The sequence below is a fragment of the Sciurus vulgaris genome, assembly GCF_902686455.1.
Source record: "Sciurus vulgaris genome assembly, chromosome: 3".
Lineage (NCBI taxonomy): Eukaryota > Metazoa > Chordata > Mammalia > Rodentia > Sciuridae > Sciurus > Sciurus vulgaris.
In genome coordinates this window covers 60,177,348-60,204,301 of record NC_136463.1, presented here as the reverse complement: position 1 = coordinate 60,204,301, position 26,954 = coordinate 60,177,348, and the positions used below count along the sequence as shown (strand labels likewise).

General features: G+C 43.1%; 1 protein-coding gene across 1 annotated transcript in view; it reads right to left on the bottom strand.

The window, feature by feature from the left end:
- Window positions 1–17,871: 17,871 nt before the first annotated feature.
- NCBP3 (nuclear cap binding subunit 3) overlaps window positions 17,872–26,954 on the bottom strand; it is a 30,789-nt gene continuing 21,706 nt past the window's right edge. Inside the window, 6 exon segments of the mRNA XM_079130853.1 lie at window positions 17,872–20,454; window positions 20,456–20,519; window positions 20,973–21,135; window positions 21,939–22,100; window positions 23,344–23,498; window positions 25,060–25,357. Coding sequence (XP_078986979.1) covers window positions 20,410–20,454; window positions 20,456–20,519; window positions 20,973–21,135; window positions 21,939–22,100; window positions 23,344–23,498; window positions 25,060–25,357 — 887 coding nt within the window. The 3' untranslated portion in view covers window positions 17,872–20,409.

Below are 26,954 nucleotides of genomic sequence, written 5' to 3'. Positions count from 1 at the left end.
AAGTGAAAGGTTTCTGCCCAGACTACAGGGGTGAGGTATTGAGACCTTCTTGGAGTACCTCTCAGGCTCCCCAGAACCTCCCAATCCTCACCCTCCCACTCACCAGGTCTGGTTGGTGCTAGGATCTTGGTGCAGAAGGGAGCTGAGCACAAAAGGTGAGCCTCCTTCAGCTGTGACCCAGGGCTGGGTCACATCCACATTGACAGCCTCCAGAAGAAACTGGCCTATGGGCAGAGGAGGAATATTTGATGAAGGAGACTGGGCCTTTACCACCCATTATTTCATCAGATCCTGTGGTATCATTATCCCCTCTTTCACAAATGAGAAAAGTGATCCACCCACACACACACACACGTTATTCCCCCATGGGAGTAAGACTGGAGGCAGGTAGCATCTGACCCAGAACCTCTGATTCCCCTTCTGTTTTTCCTTGTTTGAATCTTAATATGAACAAATCAACTGTTAAAAGAGATTTTAAGACAGGGAGATTTATATATGGATAGTGTATTAGATGATACCAAAGAATTATCATTGATTTTGTTAGTTGATGAGAACACTGTGGCTATGTAATAAACACCCTCTTCTTCAGAAATGCATACTCAAGCACTGAGGGGTGAAATGACATTACTACATTACAGTTGTGATTTGCTCTAAAGTAATGTTCCTGAACCATTAATGTGTGAATGAATCATTTGAGAATCTCATTAAATTGCAGATTCTGACTGAGCAAGTCGGGGAGCAGGGCTGAGATTCTATTCTAAAAAGTTCGTCAATGATGCCAATGCTGCTGCTAATCCTCAGACTTCACTCTAAGTAGCAAGACTTCAAAATATTTTGGCAAAGGAAACAAACGAAAAAAGAAGGGGGCAAAATAAATGTAGAAAGTATGGTGGAAATCTTGATAAAGGTGTCATCTGGGTGGTGAATGTATTGGGCTTCTTACAGTTGTCTTGTTTGTGTTCACACAGGCTTAAGATTTTGTTACTGAAAATCTTTCAAGGATTGGAGTACAGGGAGGACAGTGAAAGGTTCTGAGGGCCAGTCCAGGTTTAACATCACTCAATTCCCAGTTCCTCTCTCTGAGAAGGGACAAAGTAGTGAGTGGATAGAGAGGGAAAAACTCAGTTTCTCCTACATTCTCACTACTCAAAATTCTTCTGTGACCTCAGATGCATGGGAGTTTTCCCACAGACACCAAGCAAAAAGTCCTTTAGCAACAATACCAACTGAATGTCCTCTATTTTAGGTTAATTCTGACACTGGCTACAAGGAAACCACATCAGATCCCACGAGGGCTCAGTCCCATAGGACTGCCCCCCTACCTTGTGCTTCTGATCCCAATTGCTAGCCCCAAGATGTTTTTACCTGTGCTTCTGACCTACTGGATCTAAGTCTGTGTTCCATGACCCCCTTCTTGGGTTCAATTAATTTCCTAGAGTGGTTCACAGAACTCAGGAACAGGTACATTTGTTGGTTTAGTATAAAAGATATTACGAAGCACACAGAGAAAGAGAAGGGCAGAGCCAGGTATGGGGGCAGGGGTGTGAACCTTCCACATCCTCTCCAGTTGCACCACCACCAGGAACCTCCTTATATTCTGCTACCTGGAAGCTCTCTGAACCTTGTCCTTCTGGAGATTATAGAGGCTTCATTACATAGGCATGATTGATTACATCATCTCAGTGATGGTCAACTTCATGACTTCAATCCCTCTCCTTTCTTGGGGGTTGGAAGTAGGGCTGAAAGTTCCAACCCTCTAATCCTGCCTACGTCTTTCCCAAGAGCAGCTCCACCCTGAAGCTACCTAGGGGCTGCCACCAACCATGCATTAGCACACAAAAAGCCATGTATCACTTTGGTGAGTCTAAGGACTTTAGGATTTGTATGTTAGGAAGTGAGGGACAAAGACTAAATTTATATTTCCCAATATCACAGTAGGCATCTATATTCTATTTCTTTTTCTTTATACTTCTACCTTGCCCAGAAAATTTTGTGCTGGTTCATAAAAATATACAATACAGTAAGATAAAACTCACTTAAAATTATGGGGCAGGCAAAAAAGGACAGAATGGAAATGATGGTTTAAGAAAAGGGAAGAATCTAATTAGACAGGAAGGCGGTCAACTGCCAGCTTGTATATATATCCACCGTACTGGCACTTTCTGTGATGACCCCGCTTTTGGCTCTGAACACAGCACTGGCACTCAAGAGAAGCTTAATAAAATTATTCACTGGGTAAATGCATAAATGAATGAAATATGCTTTCTTGAAGCCAATATAAAGATGAAATGATCAGTCAACATCACTCACAAAATTGGAGAAAAAAATTGTTCTGGTGAAGCACAACTAATCCTGTTAAGCCAGAAAATATTTCCCTGAATTTCCTCTTAATAAGAATATTGAACAAACCCCAAATCTCATTTCCCAGAGCTGTGATTCATGCTCTCTGCCATTGTCCCAAACTAGAACAAAGGAAACATAACAGGACCCTGTTCGGGGGTCAGGGACACCTTTGAGAATCTGAGGCAAGCATCAGAGCCCTTCCCATCCCCTTATGTATACCAAGAGGCTCAGGACACACCATCCCAAAATACGACTGGAGGAGACAAGAAAGTATCACCCCAAAATTTATTTCTTCAGCATAGTTTGAGCAGGTTATTCTGAAAAATTGAGGACATGTAACTCTGAAAAGCTGTTCTGTTGTAAGAGAAATTTCATTTATAAAGGAAACCTAGCTGGGTGCAGTGGCATACACCTGGAATTCCAACAACTAGGAGACTGAAGCAGGAGGATCTCAAATTTGAGGACTCAGTAACTGAGCAAGAACCTCAGCAATTCAGCAAGACCCTGTATCAAAATAAAAAATAATAAAATAATAATATAGCTCAGTGGTGAAAAAATCCCTGGGTTCAGTCCCCAGTAACACACACACACACACACACACACCCTGACATTAGGAATCTAGAGGAGATAACTTTCATTACCTGAAAGATGTTTTTCTGCATACCAAGACGAACTTTATTCACACTCAGTTCCTCCCCTCCCCTCCCACAATGTGTGTCTCCACCCCAGAATTCCTAAGTCGCTATTTCTTTCTGTAGCTCAGGATGCTACATAAGGTTTACCCACCTGACACTGTTTCTGATCCTGTATTCATCTGATTGTTTTCTCTTGTTAATATGCCTTATGTCAGTTTAGTTGGTAGCCCAGACAAAGAACCTAGAAGGCTGAAGGAAAAATATCTTCCCCTAGATTGAAGTGCTTTTCTCTCAGACTGCTTCCTTTGGTGGCTTCCTCCTCATTCTCATTGCTTACCTCCTGGCACAGGGCTTCCTTGCCTCCAGACTCCAGTAGGTCACTCTATTCCCCCAAAGCCTTAACCATTTACCACAATGTGGAATGACTTTGCTTTTCTCTTTGTTTACTTATTATTGTGACTGTCCCCTCCCCCAGACAATGAGTTCCACCAGGGCAAAAATGTGCAACTGCCTGGCTCACCAGCTCTCCCAGGGCTGGCTCAGTGGGCTACCCTTAGTTAGCTGGATGAGTAGATCCCTACAGCCTACTCATGGACCCTCAAGGGTTCTAGACCAAGAACTTCTGGTTCGGGAAGAGGGTGGCACTGTCCTCTACGAATGCACAGCTTAGAAGGAATGTTCGGTAAGGGTTGGGACAGTCTTCTTGGCCTCTTTAGGTAGAGCTCTGTTTCTTGATAAGCAAACTGACTGAAAGGGAACTAAAAAGTGGGAACTCCAGCTCGCTACAAGTGAGTGGAGGGCCTCCCCACTCCTTTACTGTCTGCAACTGATGCAGAGACCAGATTTGAGAATATTCCAGCATGTTACTTAGGCATCTGAGGCACCCAGCCCAGTGTATCCTCGGCTGGCATGTTCTCCAGATTCTCTGCACCTGCTGCCCCACACTTCCTACCTCTTCTGCCCAAGATGCTCCCTCCAGTCCACATGCCATCCTCATCACTCTCACCCTCTGCCTGATAACTTAACCCTTGAGACCCTACTCAGCCAGCTAGGAGCCAATGCTGATCCTGGCAGAGGAGCTCACTGGTCCCTCAGCCCACTCGGTATCCTGTGGTGTTTCTGGTTCTGACTAAATCCTATCTTGATCAGAGTGACCTGTGATTAAGTCTGTCTCCCCCAAACCATGATCTAACCTGAGTCATCCATCACAACTCCCAACTGCAAAGCCCAGCTGAGCACGGGGCCAGAACTAGAAGAGCTGCCTTGAAAATGTCAAAATGGGCCAGATACGTTCCTCACTCTACCACACCCTTGTTTTTGCTTTGCTCAATGGAGGGGTCTTGAAGGGGTGGGAAAAGGGAAGAAATGAGCAGAGAGACCATCAGCTATCCTCCCAGAGCACCTGCTGTCTTTCAGGCACCATGCTGAGGCACAGAAAACTTGAGCAATTTGCTCATGGACCGTCAGTAAATTGAAAATGTGTGTCTGGGGCCCAGGTTGCCTGATTGCAAAGCACTGGGGGGTTGGTAACAAAGAGAGCAGATCACAAACGTGCCTGGAGCAGCTGGGCATTGTTCCTGCTGGGCTTGGCTTCCTGTTGCTCTGCCACTCACTGCTGGGGCAGAGTCCTACTTTCAAGGTGGTGACTAGGTTGGTGTGAACACTGTGGAGGCATAAGAACCTGTGTGTGTGTGTGTGTGTGTGTGTGTGTGTGTGTGTGTGTGTGACGGTGGGATGACCATATTCACTGAGCTTTCCCTGATAACCAGCTTGTGCCTAGATCTGCCCAGAGCTACTCACCCTGCTCCACTATGGGGTCCCTGACTTTTTGCTGCCCCTGGGTCACAAAACCCCTCCTTCACTCTTCTCTCTGAGACTCAGGAAAAACAGGATAGACCCCAGAGATAATCAGTCTTGAGTTCACATTCTTGCTCTGCGTGGAGTCACCGAAAGACCTTGGGTTGTCACCTGACTTCAGTATCTGCCTCTGTGACACAGGGCTGTGTGGAGGCCCAGCATGTGGATGCTAAGGGTAGAGAGAGTTGTAACCACAGGTAGGGTCTGTCACATTCTCTTACAGTCTCACCCATGCTCTAACGCAAGCCCCCTCACATGCTGTTAGGCAGCAGAGCACAGCTAAACCACTGTCTGTCACCACACTACCCACAGGGATACTCTCCACTACACTGTCCCCAGCCACGTGGGCCTGCTGAGTCAGACTAAGAGCCCCTCATCCTGTCAGCCCCACTGCCTCTCCCTTAACCCCCACTGTCTCCTCCACCACACTGGACATTTTGTGACTTTTTATGGTAATTAAACCCAGAAGTGCTTTGCCTCTGAACTACTTCCCCCAGCCCTTTTCATTTTTTATTTTGAGACAGGGACTCAAACTTGAGATCCTCCTGCCTTAGTCTTCTGAGTAGCTGGGATCACAGACGTGAGTCACCATGCCTGGCTTGCTCTGAGCATTAAAAATACATGTTCTTGCAGAACAATGATCATGATTCCCAATAAACCAAAGCCCAGGGGACACAGTTTGCCCAAATCTATGCAATGAGTTGCATAGCTCACAGCTTTTAGAAGTGGAATTAAATTCCTGACACCTGGCCCAGAATGCCCACAAAGGCTTTAGGAGAGGATCACACATCAGAACCATCTGCCAAGTGCCTGCCCAGGGGAGCTGCTCATAGACCACATCCTCAGTCCATCCTCTTGTTCTTTCCATCATCTCAACCTCAAACCTTAGTCACCTGAGGCCACCAGCTCCCTCACCTTCCACAGGCTACCTAGTAACAAGTATGGCCACAGATCTTGAGCAACACTGTGTGTGGGGCACTATGCTAACCATGTGTGGATGTTCCAATTATTCTCCTACTTCTCTTGAGTGCCTCTTCTTCATGCCTGCTGTCCCTAGCACCTGTGGACTGGACCATGACTATAGCATTCTCACTAGCTTCTCTGCATCCCTTTCTCCTATACTCCACCTTCCATACAACATACAAGTCTGACTTGCTGTGTTCCTGTGTCACAAAGGTAGACTGAAGCAAGGTGACACTGTCACTACCCTGTTTGGGGCCTTCCATGGCTTCCTACTGCCCTTCCAGTGAAGTCCAAGCTTTCTTAGTCCGGCACTATGGGCCCTCCATGCTCCTCACCCCCATCACCATGGAACTCTCAGGCCTGGCTGCCCATGTGTCCCTCATGAGCCCAATATAGACCCATTCACCCTATACACCCCATACACCATACAAACCCTACACACCCATGTACACCCATGCATACACACATACCCCATATACATTTAAATACACCCCACGCACCCTACAATATACACATGCAATATACAGCATATATGCCTCATACATACCCACAAACCCATATATCCCATTCAACTTCACATACCCTACACTTCATACACCCAAAACACCCTATACACATCATATATGCCCTCCTATATACACAGCCTACATACATCACACATGTCACACCCTATACATATACCCACACCCCATATATCCCATACATATCCCATATACAACATATATACCCCATACACAATATGTACTCCACACATAGCACACATACCTCATAACATCCCTATATCCCATATACGCTCCCCACACTTATCTGCCCCTCATACGCCCCACACACCCCATAGGCATCCTACACATACCATATACGTTATACACAGCTCATACATACCACCAGGGATCTCTCAGGCCTGGCTGCTCACGTGTCCCCCATGAGCCCCATACACACTCACACACCTCACATACCAAGCCAATTTCCCAGAGGTTGGAGACATGTAGGGCTCCTCATGGCCCACTCTCCACATGGCTCTCCTATAAGCATTGCCCATCTCTGACATTTTTCTTTCTTTCACATTTTTTTCCAGTACTGGGAATTGAACCCAGGGGTGCTCTACCACTGAGCTACACCTCCATCCCTTTTAAATATTTTATTTAGAGACAGGGTCTCACTAAATTTTAGGGCCTCACTAAGTTGCTGAGGCTAGCTTTGAACTAGTGATCCTCCTATATCAGCCTCCCACGCCACTGGGATTACAGGCGTGGGCCACCACTCCAGGACCTTATTTTTTTTTTATTTGAGACAGGGTCTTGCAACACTGATAAGGTAATCCACCTGTCTCAGCCTCCTGAGTTGCTGGTGTTTCAGGCATGCGTGACCATGCCTGGGCTCCTCTTTTTGGCTTGGGCTACTCCCACCCCCACACCTCAAATGGCCTGACCCCTCCTCATCGAGTCCTGGGGGACTCCTGCTAGGTTCTCTGCTGGGCCTAGAGAGGTTATTGTGTGTGCAATCTTTTCATTACACTGGGGCCCAGGTCAGGGACAATGCCCTTATCACCAAGTCCAAGATGTCCTGATCTTGGAATTGGGCAGGCAACACAAGAACAGTCAGTCTTCTGCTCCCACACAAACCTCACCACCCACCTTCCACACACCCAGGTTTCTGTGCCTATTCTTTTCCCAACCCATAAAGCCCCTTGTTTTCACCAATCTGTTTGCTGAGGACCTCCCCAGCCTCCAGGGTCCAGATGACACCACGGTCTCCCTGAGGACCAAGTCTTTCTCTCACACACTTGCACACAGGTGCAGGGATGTGCCAGGCAGAGCCAGGTCTGCCTCCTCTGTTCCCTGGGCCTTGGCCTGAGCTGGTGCCAGAGCTGGGCAGGCCCTAGACTCTAGTTCCTTTTTCTTCACCCTCATGGTTTCATAGGTCTATAGCACAGTTCCTTCTTCACATGAGGAGGGAGGCAGACTCAAGTTCTGAGACCTGGGAGGGAGAAGTGTGTTACTGTGGCCACAGAATGAGTCAGGGCTTCAGACTGACCTGGGGACAGCAGGGGGTCACATGGTAGCAGGGTGTGCTGGGGATGGAGACTTGCGTGTGGGTGGCTCTAGGTTTCAGGGTGTCTGTTTAATCTATGTCTGACTCTTTTCAAACCTTTAGATATTTTATCTCATCTGCTCCCATGATTGACTAGACAAGGACATTGCCATAGCAGGTGGCCTAGAAAGGGCAGGTCAGAATCAGGCTGGGAACAGTTCTGGATTTGTTCCAGCCCAGGCCAGCCAGTCACAGAAATTGGGGTTGAGCCTTAATTCACGGCATGAGGGGTCCTTCCCACCCTCCCTAGTACCTCCTGGCCTCCTTCTCAGACTCTTCAGCCCTCAAGACTTGGAGCCAGTCTCACCTTCTCTGGGAAGTCCTCCAAGACTAGTCTATCCCCAAATCTCAGGGCTTCACAGCATGTAATGGAACTGTCACAGCCAACATTTCTCCCACTCAGACTGAGCTGCTGGAGCCCTGCTCTCACCCATCCCGCAGAGTAGCCAAGCTGTAGGTCAAGAGATCTAGTGCTACCAGTCGACCTCTTGTTCTCTGCTGTCCATCAACTTGGGAAGTGCCTAGGCCTCAGGAGGGGTTTGACAAATGGTACCTGCTGGTGAAGATTCTGAAGTGATGGGTGGTTGTTGAGAGGCTACAGGAGACAGATGAGCAGGAGCCCAGTGTGTTGATACCAGGGTTAGCATCCCAGGCCACAGGAGTAATCTGGAGTTGGGAGATGACCAGGGCCTGGGCTCGAGCCTTATCTCATCGGTGTTTTCTTGCTACCCTGGACAGTCACTGTCCTGTTCTGGGCCCCAGTCACCTCCTCTGTAGTGGATAAGGGTGAACCAGAGTCTAGTCTAAACATCTCCAGATATTATTGGTGATGGAGCATCAAAGTCATAAGTCATGAGAAAGGTGAATCTGCTCCATACTCCATATATAACAAAAATAAAGACAAGTCTAAACTATGCAATAAGAAAAAGGAAGTTCAACAAAAGTTTGATCTTCCCATGATGACAACTTAAGATGCTTTTGAAATATCAAATATCAAAATTTGTCCAAAATGTATGTTTGCTGGTGGTAAGACAAAGCAGGGGCAGGTTTTGGTCTGCTTCTTGGGTGATCTGGCCCATGGGAGGTTAATCTTGCATTCCCTCTAAGCATCAACTTAGCTTTCAGACACACTGGTGCTCACTGGCTGGCCTGGCCTTTCAGAGAGAATGCAGGTTCCTAGGAGCCTTTGCACTACTATGCCTGAGTCCACCTAATTTTCCTGCCAAGCTTCTGACCAGGTGAAGAACGCCAGGTTGTCTGCCTGGATCACTAGTGAGGGTCACCTGTCTTGATCTGAGCAGCCTCCAAGGGCTCCCCTGATCATGCTGTCCTGTTCCGGGGGCTTTGTGGGTAGGTTCCGAACTTGGCTTACCTAAAGTATTTTTCTTGCAAGGTTTTATTGTTTTTAGAGACACTGGCTTTGAATTCCTGGGCTCAAGTAATACTAGGAGCAATGTAAAGGCTCCTAGAAGCCTGCATTCTCCCTGAAAGCGGCCAGGCCAGCCAGTGAGTTGGGACTATGGGTGCACACAAGCACAACCAGAATGGGACCCTCAGGCAGAATTGCCTCCCCCCCACCACCCACACACCACAGGAACAGGAAACAGGTCCCCTAACACACTTGCCCCAGTCTCTTGCCAGTGCTCACATTCTGAGTCCTCACCTTCATCCGCTAAAGCCCTACTCTGTAACAGGTGGGTACTCTGCTGGATCGAGTTGGGTTTCTGCCCTCTTATTAACTAACTCGGCACAGACCTAAGAACCTGCCCAGAGGAGGTGCCCTGGAAAGAGGAGACTCGCTGGAGATGGAACCTATGGCAGAATCCTGGAATCTGAAGCCACAGGCCATCACCACGGTCAAAGCAGAGCACCACAGGTCCTTCTCAACAAGATTTGATCCGAGTGAGAGCATGTCCCTGGGGAAACTCCTGTTTAACACTGGTCTGAGCCCCCATCAGACCAAGGCTACATGCTGTAGATGCTGAGCCAGAGCTGAGAGTACAGCAGTTCAAGGCAGGGGGTGAGACTGACTTACTGGTCATGCAGAGTAGAGCACGGAAGAGCCACATCCTAGCTGGAGCAGAGGCAGGAGCTTTCAAGATGAGCAGCTGAGCAGGGAGCTAGATGGGCCAGGCCAGGCGCTCAGCTTCCCCTCCTCGGCTGAGGAGGCTGGGAGGCGGAGACAGAGGTGCGCACAGAGGCAAGGACCCACAGACAGACAGGCACTTTCAAGTAGCCACAGTTACTCCCGCTTGTGCACAGTCAGCCATATGGTTTCCTCAGCAGCTGTGGGCTGGATCCCTGGAGCTTAGAGGCAATTGTTGCCCAGATCCCTCACTCACGCTTATACCCCACTTTCATGGAATGGTGAGCAGAGGTTTGACTGGGCGTTGGTTCTGGATGTCCTTGGCAGCAGATGGAGGAGCAGGAGCAGGAACAATCCAGTCCATTGTCTGTATCATTCATATGAGTTTCCAGCCTGTCCTGCCTCAAAACCTACCACCAGATAGGTCAGTTTAGCTCTCAGCCCAGGGTTTTTGGTGGCAGTTGTCTCAGCAGTGACACAGGGATTACCCTCCATCAGGAAGTGCCCCCACTGTCAGAAACTGGGCTCTTGTGCCTGGCCCTGCATGCAGGGCCTGGGGCAGCAAAGGGCCAGGTGAGTAGAAAGACCCAATGCGCTAGCTGACACCACTGCCTCCATCCAACTGCCTATATTTTTAAAAATCTGGCTGTATCACTTTGATGCTAAAACGAGTTTCACAGAGCTCTGAGTTGCCAGCCTAGCATAAGAGGTAGACACAAGTATTTCAGTACACCTCTGACCTACCCCAGCATTCCACAAACCAAATCACTGACAGCTACCATTCATATTGAAGGGCCAACTTCACTTTCTGTCAAATTTGCCCCATGAAAGTCTATCAGGGAAGGAGGCCTCTCCACCCTGCAGCTCTTCAAGCTGCAGGAAGTGCAATGAGCACTGTACAACACAACTCTGGGCAGAAGTGGAGCTGCTCTTGACTGCATTGTTCAACTCAGTAGCCATCGCTACATGTGACTACCAAGCCCTTAAGATGCCACTAGAACAACCAAAGAACTGAATTTTAAATTGTACTTACTTTTTTTTTTTTCATTGGCACCAGGGATTGAACCCAGGGGTGCTTAACTGCTGAGCCACATCCCCAGCCCTTTTTAAAATATTTTGTTTAGAGACAGGGTCTTGCTGAGTTGCTTAGGGCCTCGCTAAGTTGCTGAGGCTGGCTTTGAACTCTCAATCCTCCTGCCTCAGCCTCCTGAGCCACTGTGATTACAGGCACGAGCCACCATGCCTGGCTTGTACTTACTCAAAATTAAGTTAAATTCAGAAAGGCAGGGTATGTCTCTCATCTATTACAGGAATGTCTGCAGCCCAGATAGTACTTTGAAATGTTAATGTGTTAAAAAAGTAGGCAATGGTGATGACTTCGTAACTAAAAGAAAATCAATTTTATTCTGTTTCTCACATTTAAAGTTTGTTTGGCCAATGTTTTGTGAAAATTCAATGACACTTCAAACATCTTGGCACTGTCTGCTTTGGTCTGACAAAATACTTATGACTAGCTCTCCCCAGCAGAGAAGCTAAAGAGCTGAAAAAGCACAGTTCCATGTCTGATAATCTGATCTGCCACCGTTTCACAATGCAGACCATCCTAAGGTTGCTTAACCTTGTTACAGGTTGTGCTGGGGCCTGCAACCTGCAGTCCATCTTCCAACCATTCCAGGGCTCAGTGACTTTCCTTTCCCCAGTTCATTCTGAGTTCCAAGGGCACTTAGTAAAGCCACAGTGGAACTCTTCCTCCCAGCACTGGTGCAGAAGGAAAAGGGAGTAGCCCCAAATCACAGAGAAGATCCTTTGGCAGGGCGGGGCTAAAAACCATGACTGCAGTTCACCCAAGACTTCCACAAGAAGCAGGACTTCGTGTTTGGATCGTAACCTTCAGGGTGCCTTGGTAGTCCAGGTATCGGTGACTGAATGCTGGAAAGGAAGCAGGGCCATTTTCTGCATCTTTGTGGATCTCTAGAATGCTGACTCGTCCTGCATCCATCCAAGATTGTCAGTGCCTCTAGGCACAAGAACACAGGGGGGCCCTTTAAGCCCCTTAAGCCCACCTGATGGTAACACTTCCCTGCAAACTTAAGGTCCTCAAGTTGGGACCAGCCTTTGTCCCTCCCTCACAGCACGCAATATAAGGTTGTGTATTCCGCAAATACATACTTATACAAAAGACTAGGGAAAGTGGTTTCCTAATTCATTGTACTTTAAAAGAACCTTAAGGGACCAACCTGAATGATATCCTACATCAACTTGGCTGTAATCTTCAAAAACATCAATGTCAAGAAAGACAAAGACTGAGGAACTACTCCAGATTAAAGGAGACAAAAGAGAGGATTACTAGAGGACAGTACTCCATGCTGGATTGGACCCTGGACCAGGACAAATAAAATAGCTTTAAAGTTAATTACTGAGCCAGCTGGCAAAACTGAGACATGAACTACAAATAAGTACCTATAGTATGGACCAGACATTACATATTTCCTGAATTTGGTAACTATGCTATGGATATGTGGGGGAATGCCCTTGTTCTTAGAAAACACACACTAAAAGGCAATGTACGGGTAAAGGGGCATAATATATTAAATAAATCTTAAATAGTTTATGGCTCAGAGAGAAAGAGAAGAAAAAGAAGGGGCATAGAGGATGAGGAAAGAAAGACTGAATAGTAAAATGTGGCAAAATGTTCTGTTCTACCCTTGATACTCTACGATTCTGAAATTATGTCAAAATAAAAATCTCTTTAAAATATCCAAGGATGGAAGTATGCAGCATGAGGTGGACCCACACTGTCTTGAGTAAAGGGGGCTGGTCCCCCAACCTGCCCCTAGCCTCTAGACACAGGAAATTGTTCTAAACACCCACCTAGCTTCTGAATCCTAGGAAGCCAGAAGAATTAATTTAGAAGAGTGATGAGAGCAGAGGAGTTGTAGGCAGAGTAATGGTAATCACTACCACTCACTGAATGCTCAGCAGGGAGCACCCAACTCAAGGCCAAGGCCTTTCAGGTAAGCACTCATCTGAAGGTACCCCAATTTCACAAGAGGAGGATGCTAACTCACAGAGAAAAGTTAAGTATTTTGCCAAATGCCACATGATTAATAAGTGGCTGAGTAGGAAATTAAAGAGGTCTGCCTTCTTCAGAACCAGGACGCTGAACCACTATAAACCCTCTTGCCTTCAAATATATGTTTTGAACTTTAAAAAAATAGGGACCAGCCCAGTGCAATGGCACACACAATGGTAATCCCAGGGACTCGAGAGGTTGAGTCAAGAGCATCTCAAGTTCAAGGCCAGTCTTAGCAATACAGCAAGGACTTAGTTTCAAAATAAAAAGGACTGGGAATATAGCTCAGTGGTAAAGCTCCCGATTTCAATCCTCAATTAAAAAAAAAAAAAAAAGGGGTTGCGGAGATAGCTCAGTTGGTAGAGTGCTTGCCTTGCAAGCACAAGGCCCTGGGTTCGATCCCCAGCACCCAAAAAAAAAAAAAAAAAAGAACCTCATTCCACAAATACAGATTGGCATCATTACATCACTGGGTACTGTAGACTGAGTAGTATCCCCTTCCAAATTCATATGCTGAAGCTCTAACCCCAAATGTAGTTTTATTTGGAGACATGGCTTTAAGGAGGTAATTAAGGTTAAATGAGGTCAAAAGAGTGGAGCCCAGTCCTAAATCCAATAGAATCAGTGGCATTTTAAGGGTCACATGCATATACGAAGGAAAGGCCATGTGAGCCAGAAAACTAGGAAGAAGGCCCTCAACATGCTGGTACCCTGAGCTCACTTTCCCAACCTCCAGATCTAAGAGAAAATAAGCATCTGTTGTTTAAACCAGCCAGTATATATATTATCATGGCAGCCTAAACAGACTGATACACTGGGCTACTTACCCAATCATAAGATTGAGTGGGATTCATATGTGCATGTGTACACACATACGTGCACATTTGCTAAGGGTTGGAGGACTAAGTGGAGAGAGCAAGTGAGAGGATTCTCTTGTACCCTCATAGTTGAGAGGCTAGGAGGGGTGGACTGGGTCACAGGACCACATCTCTTGCTTAACCCACCTCCTTCCTGTCTAACTTGCAACTCCCAATGCTCTTTCGAAAGTACAGCAGGGGTCCTGGAATACACATTAGCACCAGAAGAAAACTTGGAGATCATCCTAGTTGCCTGAAAGACAAGGCAACTAAGGCCCAGAGAGGAAGGGACTTCCTTGGTTTTTCCCAGTTAACGAAGAAGTAGAATGAGTCCCTAGGGTCCTAGCCCCAGCTCCAGCCACCATTTGACTTTCCCCAAAAGACATTCCTCCTGAGCTAAAAGTGCTGCCAATTATTCACAGGCCCTCTGGGGAACACATATCATAGGACCAAACACTTCTACAACCCCAGGAAGAGAGAAACAGGAAGGTCATGTCTTCTCTCCTGACAACAGTAAGGGCCTCTTACCCTCACTAACCTATACTGGTCCAGGGTTGAGGGTGACAAACAGTCTGAAGTACCTAAAAGTCTTAACTACTTAAGAATCTGGGCACCTGGAGAGGGCCTCTGGAATCACTCCAACAGATGAGTTTGGTACTTCAAATACCACTCATAATCTTATGAGTTTTATATACAGTACAGGAATATCCACTTTAATACCTCACGACTATTTAAAATAGGCTTTTGAGGCAGCATTTCCCTAAATGCTCCCAGGAACACTAAAGTTCTATAAAATGCTCATGAGTTTCACTGAGGTAAAATAAAATTTAAGAAAGTATTAGTGTTTTTTTTTTCTCTTAGATTTACTTTATTTTATAAACATGTAAGAAAAATAGATGTTTGCTGTTGGTCAAATTATGCAGTAACAATCTTCCTTGAAGCAAATGTGCTATTCTCAAGATTACAAAAAGTACCTTCTCCTTTTTGTTCTTACCTTAAAGAAAAAAAAAAAAAAAAAAAAACAATTTAACTTCTAATTTATTTATTATATAGGTTTAAAGCAAATACTCATGCATCAAACTTGCGTTGGTAGCAGTTAATTAATCTGTGAAGCCACAATTTGCTGTTAACTGTAATCCAAAGTGCACGTTACCATTTCATCATGACGTTAAGGATACTCCTCCACCTGAGAAGTTTGAAACTGCTTTAGGCCACAGAGCTGTGTGAACTGTTTCTTGTCACCTGTCTTGGATCACCATCACCTTTCCCCCCAACAGAACCAGAGGCTACAAACTGACTCAATGGTCCCTCTTTCATGCCTCTCACCCACCAGCTTCCTTTCCTCCTATTTTAGGGCAGACGAATAATTTTCTAAAAAACAGTCTGGGCTATCTACATTATTTCCTAGCAAATTCTTTATGAAGCTGGGGAAGCTTTAGCTCAGATATGGCAGACCATCAAAACCTGATTGTTTACTGAAATCTATGTAATGAGAACTTTCTACTTTTTTTTTTTTTTTTGTCGGGGGAGGTACTGGGAATTGAACTCAGGGGTACTTGACGACTGAACCACACTCCCAGCCCTATTTTGTATTTTATTTTGCTCACTGAGTTGCTTAGTACCTCAATTTTGCTGAGGTTGGCTTTGAACTCATGATCCTTCTGCCTCAGCCTCCCAAGGTGCTGGGATTACAGGCATGTGCCACCGTGCCTAGCTATAACTTTTTTCTTACACCAGTAAAGTATATACAACATTGAATTACACCAGTAAAGTATATACAACATTGAATAATCTTCCCCTTTTTGTATCTGGTAGGCTCATCTAGAATAGCCTAGACTACAAATAATGGTGACAGAGCTGGGTAGGGTTACCACAGTTCATTATTTTGTGAACACCTATAGAGCACTACTTACTCTGAGCTGTCCTGGTGCTAGGATTCAGAGAAAACAACATGGAGACATGTATTCTGTTATGAGCTCACAGACTAAATGGAAAACAAAACAGGAAAATAAGACATTGCATGTCCATGGCAGAAAAATGAGTAGCCTATAAGAGGTCCCTGGCGTCTCAAAGGATGCAGCTGTTCCCAAGGCTAGGAATTTACAAATTCCATAAATGTTTATGGAAGACCTGCTGGTACCAGCCATGATGGAATGAATTGTTTCTTGTCACCTGTCTTGGAAACCCTGATGAACAAGCCTGACATGGTCCCTGCTCTCACAGAGCTTACAGTCTAACAAAACAGACAAACCAGGAATAGGAAATTATAGTCCAGTGTATAAGAATGCTGGGTTGGGGCAGTAGGGATTTGGCATTATACATAAACTTTTCACTTAGTTAACATAAAGGTATTTATCTGAAGAGTAAAGTTTAAAAAAAAAGATGAGAAAGAAAATTTCAAGTGGCTTAGATCATTCATCTTTCTCTCCTTCCCAGGTTTGCACCTCTGCTGGCCCTATGGCCTCAAAAGTGACCTTCTCACTTAGTGTGATTCTAGCACTTAAATATCAGTGAGTATACATAACATGGTCCTAATTGCAGGTCAAACTACTCATCTGTTACGCAACCAAAGCAACAGTGGTCTGTTCCATACATGCAAGACTGACTGCAAGAGGACCTTGTGATGGTGGTCTTTAATGTGGCACTTGCCTTGGAATTTTGATTATATTCCAATTATGATCCTAAGACTCTGATGATTTTTTTTTTTGGTACTAGGGATTGAACCTAGGGGCACTTTACCACTAAATTACATCCCCAATCCCTTTTATTTATTTTAAGACAGGGTCTCAATAAACTGCTAAGGCTGACTTGTGATCCTCTTGCCTTAGACTCTCAAACTTAATTGCTGAGATTACAGGTGTACATAGCTTAGGAGCTGACTATTACCTAACCCTGGAGTCAGTTGCAACTCCTTTGTGGCAACACCGTGGGACACACGGAAAGAGCCCAATACCTTCTTGGCTCTGGAAATTAAGGGTTACCTCCTGCAAAAGCCCCTAAGACCTCAAGAACAAGGGGAATAGGGCTGGGGTTGTGGCTCAGTGGTAGAGCACTTGCCTAGCATGTGTGAAGCACTGGGTTTGATCCTTAGTACCACATTATAAATAAATAAAATAAAGATCCAGCCATAATTTAAAAATTAAAAAAAAAAAAAAGAATAAGGGAATAAAGAAGGTAAGGCTGAGGCAGGAGATAGAGAAAATGGGGGGAATCATGTTACTGGCAGGGGGGCATACTGCAGAGTGTGGAAGGCTAGTGAGACCAAGGTAAATCCAGGGAATTAGTGAGCAAAAGTCAGGGGAGAATGGGGAGAACAGGAAAGAGATAATGCCAGAGGCTAGATCCTGACCGAGCTTTATAAGCTATTAAAGAACTGGATATTTATTCTAAAGGTAATGGTGAAACTCTGGAAAGATTTCAAGCAGAGGAATTAACAGAATCAGGAATGTAGCTCAGAGGTAGACCCTTACTGGATCCAATCCCCAGTACTGACCCCCCATCAAAAAAGTTCATCCTGAAGCACATGAAAAATTGCCCAATATCACTGGTCATTAGGAAAATGCATAATTAAAACCAGCGAGATAGCATTTCATATTGGAAAATAAGAAGTGTTGGTAAAGATGTGGGCAAGCTGGGACCCATAGATATTGTTGGTAGGAAAGGAAAGTGACACAGCTACTTGGGAAAGTAGACTGGCAGTTCCTCAAAAGATGAAAGTTAGCATAAGACAAGGAATTCCACTCCCAAGTAAAAATCCAAGAATAATGAAAATTTACTTCTATGAAAAAACCTATATTTCATAGAAACCTATTCATAATAGCCAAAAAGTAGAAACAACCCAAATGTCCATTAACTGATGAATATGTAAAATGTAGAATCTCCAATGAAATATCATTTATCAATTTAAAAAAATAAAGTGCTAATACAGTATAATATGGATGAACCTTGAAATATGTTAAGAGAATATGACTTCACTCATACAAATGTCCAGAACAGGCAAATCCATAAAGCAGAAAGATTAGTAGCTGCTATGGGCTAGGAAAAAGAAAACTGGGGAATAACTGCTATTAAGTACAGGATATCTTTTTTGGTGATGAAATGTTCTAAAATTTATTATGCTGATGGATGAAAATGAGTGAATCATATGCTATATATATCATATCTCAACTAAGCTGCCAACAACACATCTATCCTGGCTACAGTATGAAGAAGAATGGACAGGGACAGTCTGGCAGAGGTCGAGGAAGAAGGGATGGGATAGACAGTGACTGAAACAAGGGGAGATTTATGGAAACAGATTGGGAGAAGGGGTGGCAGGGCAGGACAGTTTACAACTTGTGGTGGGCTCTCGAAACTCTTGTGGGTACCTGGTACTTCTCCCAGGAGGGAAAGTGGGAAACCAAAATGAGGTATCTGCAAGTCATTATCAAGCAGCAAAATTGTATTTAAAATCTCCTAAATGTAAGGACTTAAGAGGAATACAAAAAAGCATGTAGCCCTATTGCCTTCATGTACAAAGAGTACCCCAGAGAAAAACATGACAGAGTGCCTACCAAGCTGTCCCCACTGTCCCACCTGCTTTGTTTTGTTTTGCAGTACTAAGGATTGAACCCAGGGAATCTTTACTGCTGAGCTACATTCCCTGCCCATTTCTTGAGACAGGGTGTTACTAAGTTCTGAGGCTAGCCTCAGCCTCCAGAGTCTCTGTGATTACAGAGGTGCATATGGTCCATCCTCACTCCTAAGCTCCAAAGATAAGGCTAAGCATCCAGGGCACACTTGAGATGCTGCAAGACCTGAGTGGCTAACAGCAGGCTGTAGAGTAAGAGAGGCCTAGAAAGTCAGTAACTTTAGTAGACTAGAGAGTGCGAAAAGCCATGGGGGCAAATGAGGTTGAACTGCTGGGAAACAAAATAAGGAAAGTCTCTAAGGGGGCATTTTCTAAACCCTACAGAGACCATATCAGTTAGGAAACCACAAGGACATCAGTAGAACCAGAGATTATGATAGGAGGAATAAGTCCCTGTCCACAACCTCATGACTTCCACTGTTTCTTGACCTTTGGTCACCTACAACACAAAGTAGTACTGGACAGCCCACTGCAAAGGCAGTTTGGGAAGAGTAAAACACCACTGAGATGCACCAACAAAGCTAGAAGCCTCCAATACCAGCCCATCAATTTGCTAGGTGGGGAAATTAAGGCCCAGCAGAACCAGGGGTTAGCATCCAGGATCTGACTCACAGGACCTTGCACTTCTAACTATACCAACCCCCCCAAACCCTGGAACCCTCCTCCTAAGAACCTGGCTCTGAGTTTGGTGCTTCAGAGGGCAAGTAGAGCTGAGCTGGGAAACCTCAGAGGCCTTGTCTCCACTGGCACAGAAGTCAGAACCACCTCTTGCTAGAATCCTAGGAAGCCGAAATATGCCTTGGTTATATGCTCTCATCTTTCTAAAGGGAGGAAAAAAAGCAGGTTAACCAACAAAATATTGTACAAAACAGTATTCATTACAGCCCTCAAGACTCACAGTCTTTACTTTCTTTATTAACAAACTGTTCTGCATTTATTAGCACCCACAGTATAATCAACTACCAATGTGACATCAACTCAGCCACAAGATCTCCAGGATCCAGGGTTGCACTGGGTGCAGAACAATCCAGGTAAGTGAAGAGTTGTAGCATCACAAAGGGACAGTCTTTCTACTAATTATTCTAACTCCTAAGTTCTAATAAGTGAAGTGAAATGTGACTTTTAAGTCTGTAGAAGAATATAGTATTAAATACTTCAAAAGAAAAATAAGACAGGAAGACAAATATCCTACCTCCTTTTTATGGTAAATAATCTGAAAGGAGCTAAAAAAATAAGCTAAACATTTCTGAAAACTATTATCTCATTTGCCAGTTTTGAAGAAGTCTTCAGCCACAACTTAGAGAAAATATAAATTATCAGTGTTTCACTTCTAAAGTGATAATAAACAAGATCCCATCTCAGATGGATGGATTTTTTTTTTTTCCTACAGTGGCCAAAAACCAAGTTAAATTCTATGTACAAAAACAGACCATACACTTAGGATCATTTAAAAATAATGAGACTCCTCTTTTTGTCTTCTTCCAAAGTATAATATATATTTAACAGCACAAAGAAGACACCACTTGAACTTCCCCTATAGCCAACAGGAGAACTTCCACATATAAAAATTAAAAATTTAAACTTTTAAATCATTAATATTTTAAAACATAATACAGACTTAAAAAATTGTTCAACATTAACCCATGACCCCACCCCTAGCACAAAGATCAACCCCAAATCCAGAAGTCACAGTTTTTTGTTCCTAAAATCCCACAGCACTGAACTTTATCTCACATCAAGCTGACAGCCAGTAGGAGGCCTCTAACAGAAATTCCCAAGGGAGGAACGGAAGCGCGATTGATGCTGTGTCTCTTATCTACCTGGGCGGCACTGATGTACCTCTGAGGTCAGGTCCTCGAGATTCAACCCCCACATTAGGGTCCTGGAAGGGTGAGCTGGCAGTTTCCCTCATCTTCCCCCCTCGGAGGCTGTCCAATAAGCACCTGGGAATTGACTTTTCTTGGGAAAAGGGTGCTGGTAACAGCTGTCAGGGCCAAGGCAATAGTGAGAAGTTCAGTTCTCTGCTCTTTGGATGAACTGTGTAAAACATTTCTTTTAAAAGACACAATGTTAAAAATATTAAGAAAAACGTCTACAAAATCTGGAGGGCTGCCTTTTTCTCAAAGGGTAAAGCTTGTGGGGTGGTGGGGAAAGAATTGAGGGCCCAGAACTTTAACTGCAGCAAAAGAGAGAGATGCCCTTCAAAACTCGTCACATTCTTAAGAAGTCTTGCTGAAGCAGCAAGAGCTGAGGGTGACTGTATGAGGAGCGGGAGGGGCGCCAACTTCTGCAGGGCAAGTTCCTACAGCACCCTACCCTGCGCAAGAATGTCAGGTTTTAGGCAGCTGCCAGGCCCTGGGGGCATCAAGACTCTGCCTCTGAACCAGAGCTGCTTTCCCGACTAACTTCAATCTGGAGAGATGGTAAGTTATCTAACCGGCTCTTCTTTTGGCGAGACTGTTCTTTCTCCTTAATCAGAGCCCCCCATGCCCTCTGTAGCTCGGAGTCATCTTCCTCAGTGCCTGGTGACCTGTGATCCACTTTTTTCATATTCTTTTCTTTGGTCTTGGGTGCAGATCCTAAGCGAGTCCATAAGCTACCTGTTTGGGCAAGAAGGCATTTTAGTTTGGCAGCCATGCTGACATCCAGAGTAATTCTGAGGAAGCAGGGGTACTGCCAACCCCTGACGTGCAGGAGACACTAGTGTCTGTGACACCTGGAACCACTGTGCAGCCCTGGGTTTTTAAAAAAAAAAAAAAAAAAAAAAAAAAAACTCACTTCCTTGACTTCAGCAGCCCCTGTGTGCAAATGAAGGGGTCAAGACTGAATAGGAGATCCTTACTGCTAGGAGCAGGTGCCCCCTCGTTAGGCACATGAGAGGCTGCTCCTTGCCATAGCTTCCCTGACTGGGTGAGACTCACTACACTGTGTGCTGCTTCACTCTGCCAGGAAATTGTAGCTCTAATATTCTGCAAATTGAGGGGGGCATATATCCACTCATTTTTTAAAGTATATTTTATTAAAATCTGACAACAGAAAAATACGTGTTTAGAATTTTGTGGTGCAGAAATTCTATTTAAAAAAGGAATTAAAAGTTTAATGAAAAGTATAACAATATGGAAAAATGATCACAATAAAATACTCTTTAGAAAAGGATATCTATATGGACAAAGACTGGAATACATACATGAAACTAAAAAGGATTTGTGCTAATCTAAAAGAAGAAGGAATATGTAAGTTTATGTCTAAACTTTCCTGTTAGCCTGAAGAAGATGATGACAATAATAACAATGACCACAATAATGATAATGGAAGAGGAAAAATCATTTATTTGTAGCAAGTGCTGCTCCCTGCCTCTGCTCTTTTCCAATTTTCATTCCTATCAGTTTTAAGAGTTACCTACCTGATTTCTTCTCCCGAGTATCAGAGTAGAGGCCTTTAATATCTTGCCTGGGAACACCTAGCCTACTATGTACATCTGAAGAGGGCTCTCTCCGAACCACTGGGTTACTACTAAAAGCCTTCTCTGGAGAATATGGTCTTTTTCCTAGCCGCTGTCGTATATCTGGAAAAAGAAAAAAGTACTGCAATAACCAACAAATGTGTGTATTTCATTACTTATACTGTTAACCTGAGATCTCCTATGGACCTGGCACTAGATGTCCCTGAGTGAGGACATAGAACCAGACATAATCAGCCTCCTAAAAGACTTTTCTCTTCATATTAGTCTTCATAAGTTCCCTAGGGAATTTCAGAGGCAGGTGCTATCACAGGGAAAAGAATCTCAACTGACTGCTTCAGAAAAAAATTTTCTAAAGCAGAATTGCCTTTTTTTTGGGTAGAAACAAGCAAAACTAAACATGAGAACTCCAAGTTTACCAAGGAGAGAAGCCACAAATCTTTGAACATATTAGTAGTTAATGAACTTACTACATTTAACCAGTAAATATAAGACAGGGCATAAAGCAAAGGATCAAGGCCAGAGGCCCAAAGCCAAATTTGTTCTTCCTCTAACCCTGCCTCACAAAACTGCTTGAACTGGTTCTCCCTAACAGCAACAACAGTAGTGACACATTCATAGCCAAAGCCTTGTGCTGGGGTTCTTGCCCATTTTTAAATTGCTCCTAAAGAGTGGCACCCATCTATTTCCCTGGCAACTCAGGCTGAGCCCTTTTCTGTGGTTTCTCAGCCTTTTTCTCTCTTGCTTCCCAGTACCGAGTCTTCCTTCCCAAGACATCCCATTCTCACTCTGTTTCTATTGTCCCTGACCTAGTTCAGGTTGCTGTTACTTATTTAACTCTCTAACCCACCCCACTCCACTCCCAAGTTATCTTTCTAAAACAGGTAAACCACTTCCTCTAAGAAGACTTCCACAATTCTCTCAGGAGATCTATGATGGTTTGCAGTCTTTCCAAAGATTCTTACATGCTAGCTTTTAACACAGGCCTGATAGCAAGCACAACTGCATACCTGCTGTATGAATGCATGCATAAATGGTTTAGTTCAAAACTCTTAACCATTTATAAAACTATCCAATTTAATTTTTATTATTCTTGCATACAAAGTACACCAATGACATAAAGAATAAAATAACTATTTTGGACAAAAATACTGAAAGCTAGTTTTGCCAAAGTCTGATTATTTTTCATGTCCTGAAATTCCAAAGTCTAGATCAAAATTCAGACATGAAAAATAGAGATAATTAAATCAGTTCAAAACAGCAAAGTTTTATAGAAAAACCTATCCCTGCCCCAATTTGCTCTCTGGAGCTCAGAATGAAGCCCAGAAACATAAATGAAGAACGATACCTGATTTAGTACTGCTGACTGGTGGCCGCGGACGGGAGTGCTGACGTTTTTCATCTAACAGGTGTCGAACATCTGCAAATTTCTCAGGTGGCAATTTGTTACCAATTCGGTTTTTTATATTGCTTGAGGATATACTATCTGCCCTCATGGAGTTCCTTTAAAAAAATTATTAGTTACCCAACTTCAACTGTGAAATAAAGCCCAGGCAATAATCTCATATTCTGGAAAAAACAACTTAAGAAACTCAATCCAATATAGCCAACATTCACTAACAAACACCACATACAATAATTTACTTAAGAAAACCAAATTCAACCCGCTGTGAAGAGACTAGTGAGGGAGAGCAGGATGCTATTTCCCATGGTGAGTTCCACTCACGATACCCACATGCTATCACAGAGTACATGACTGTAAAAGTCCTCTTCTTCTGGGACAAACAAATGCTAAGCTGAGGCCTACAAAGAGCTTGGGGCTTTCTGCTCACGTAGGGTGTAATCCAGCTGTAGTCAGACACAAGAGTCTATAATCCCCTTCTTAAAAAGCAGATTTTCTCTGTGAACAAGTTCTACTACCATGCTATCTACCAATATTATTCTGCCAGTAGGAAGTTCTACAAAAACTAAAAATAATGATGTGACGAGGTCATACAAACAAATCAATTTAAAGGTCTTTCTCCCTTCCCCAAATGTATCACAAGAACATCTTAGACTATCCCCAGAATTTAATTCTTGGAGTTTTGAATTCACTATCTGTAGTCACTGAATATGCTCATCCCTACTAGTAAAAAAAGTACACATTAAAAATACTAGATTTTTGTTCACGAAAGATTAGGAAGAATGGGAATACCTAAGGTGGTATAGATATAGGTAATAGGTGTAATGTGGGTAAAACATGGAAGGAATCTAGTACAGTAACTAAACTTTCAGGAATCTATCTAGTTAACAAAACAGTAAAAAATAAAAACCTAACCCCATCAATAAGGGATTAAGTGAATCATGATACTTTCAAACAAGAGACTGCATAGGGTTGAAAAAAGGATGTCTATAATATATTAAATGGGAAAAGGCACACTGCAAACAAATAAATAACATAACCTCATTTCTATACAAATATAACTATAGTTTCTTTATACGTTATGTATATGCATAAAATAACTTGGAAGTTATTCACCCCAATTGCTAACAATTGTTATCATCAGTAGGGGCTAGGAATACAGGTGACTTTTACTTTCTGTACTGTTTACAGTTTCTATAACAAGGACCACTGCTTATACAGAAGAAAAACTGGATGTTTTTATTCAACTCTTACAAAGGACTAAAATTAGAATAGATAAGAGTAATTATGAAATTAAGGTGTTTATATTAGTATTTAAAAATCAAGTTAAGGGCTAGGGATGTAGTTCAACAGAACACTTGCCCAGCATGCATAAGGCCCTGTGTTTGATCCTCAGCACTAAAGAAAAATAGAAATTAAATTAAAATTAAAAAAACTAACACTGAGCTGGGCATGGTAGAACAAACCTATAATTCCAGTGACTCAGGAAGCTGAGACAGGAGGATTGCAAGGCCAAGGCCAGCCTCAGAAACTTAGTGAGGCCCTAAATCAAAAGAAAAAATTAAAAGGGCTGGGGATGAAGTTCAGTGGTAAAGAACCCCTGGGTTCAATCCCAGTACCAAAAAAAAAAAAAAAGAGGCAATATTGATAAACATTTTTTACCTAATATTTTTCAGCTGAGATTCCACTTCATCTGCATACATAGTCATTTTCATGCTTTTCTTTGGTGAGGGAGTGGAAATCATTTTCAGTTCTAGATCATAGTCCATTTCATCTGAGTCTGAGCTGCTGGCACTGGACCGCCTGGATACACTCCGCTCCCGGGTCTGCTTGAGAGCTGGAAGCTCCTCATGGTACTCTACCACCACCCGGTCATCTGCATCCATTTCCTGGTCTTCCTCCTCCTCCTCTTCTTCCTCTTCCTCCTCCTCAATAGGTTCCTCAGGAACATTCACTAATGCTGAAGAAATTTAACCAGAAGACATCAGGAAAAGTTTAGGCTAAAACTAATAAGTGTGATTTTCTATTCTACAAAGGAGAAAAATTCCCATCCCTGAGGTTTCATTGGAGCATTATCTATAACAAAGCCAAATCATACACCATTCTGTCGTCCAGAATAGAGAATGATTGGGTAAAGTATGATCTAGTATGGAATATTATAAAGTTATTTAAATTACAGTCAATTCTCATTATTCACAAGTTCTGTATTTGCAAATCTGTCAAATTACTTGTGACCTCTAAGTCAATACTTGGGGTACTTTCAAGGTCATTTGCAGACATGTGCAGCGCAACAAAGAAATTTGAGTCACTGGATGAGTTTCTTTCCAGCAGAGGTCAAAGGAACACTCTACCTTCTTATTCCATCTCTTCTACTGTAATAAGTGTCCTTTTTGTGGTCTACTGACCATCTTACTTCTGCTTCTTGTGCTTTTTGTTGGTAGTTTCACAGTTTAAGATGGCCCTCAAAGTGTTGAAGGGCTTGCTTAGAGTTGTTAAGTGCAAGAAGGCTGTGATGTGACTTACAGAGAAAATACATGTGCCTCATTCAGGTATAAGTTAAAGTATAACTATGTTGTTGGCTGTGAATTCAATGTTAATTAATCAAGAATATACATCAAATAAGGTATCTTTAATTAGTTAAAAATAGTGTGACCAGAGGCTTTGTAATGTTAGTTTTTACAATTTTAATGTGACTTCATAGCACACAACCACTCCAATTACTGAAAATCAATTATTAATTTTAAAGTTTATGGAAAGATGTTTATAATACGTGAATATAAAGTATATATTTACAAGAAATATAACATTTCTTATGAAAATAAACAGGAAAGAATGTAATATGAAATCAGTTGCTACATTAAGATACTAGAATTAGAGGCAATTTACTTTTTTAATTCCTTTAGCATAAAGAGTGAATAATCTTTAACTGAAACTGGAAAAGTATAACTATAACAGAAAAATAAATGTAGTAATATTCAATTTTCAAACATTAATTCTGTACATACTCATTAAGTAAAAATGTATAGACTTCACGTCTTCCTGTCCCATTCCAATGATATATGTGTACATGTTATTCTGTTTGTATGCTGACTTGTCTAGCTCTATAAAGCATGTAGAAGATTCCACACATTAAGTTCAAATAAAAACACATCTTCATGAAACATAATGAAAATTATTCATTTACCAAATAAACATGAAGGAAAAAAGAGAAAGAAAAAGACCCAAGTCATGAAATTCCACTTTTCTGTGGTATTCATGGGCACAAATCAGTAAGTATAAGCACTTGACACAGCAGCCCTATTTACATTATCAGAAAAGGAACAATAAAATCAGCCCATTTGATCAGATAAGTAAAAAATTATTTTTCATGCAGTTGTGTTGATATTAATAGTAGAAAAATTAGGTTTCTAAGAAAAGTTTTATTTTAGTCTTTCCTATGTTATATTGGCCTTTTTTGTTAGAACAGCTTTTATAAATTCATTTGACTTCTTTGCATGGGCAATTTAAAATGAATTGTGACTTGACTTACTTTCCTATATGTTGGCAGAGAGTGAGGG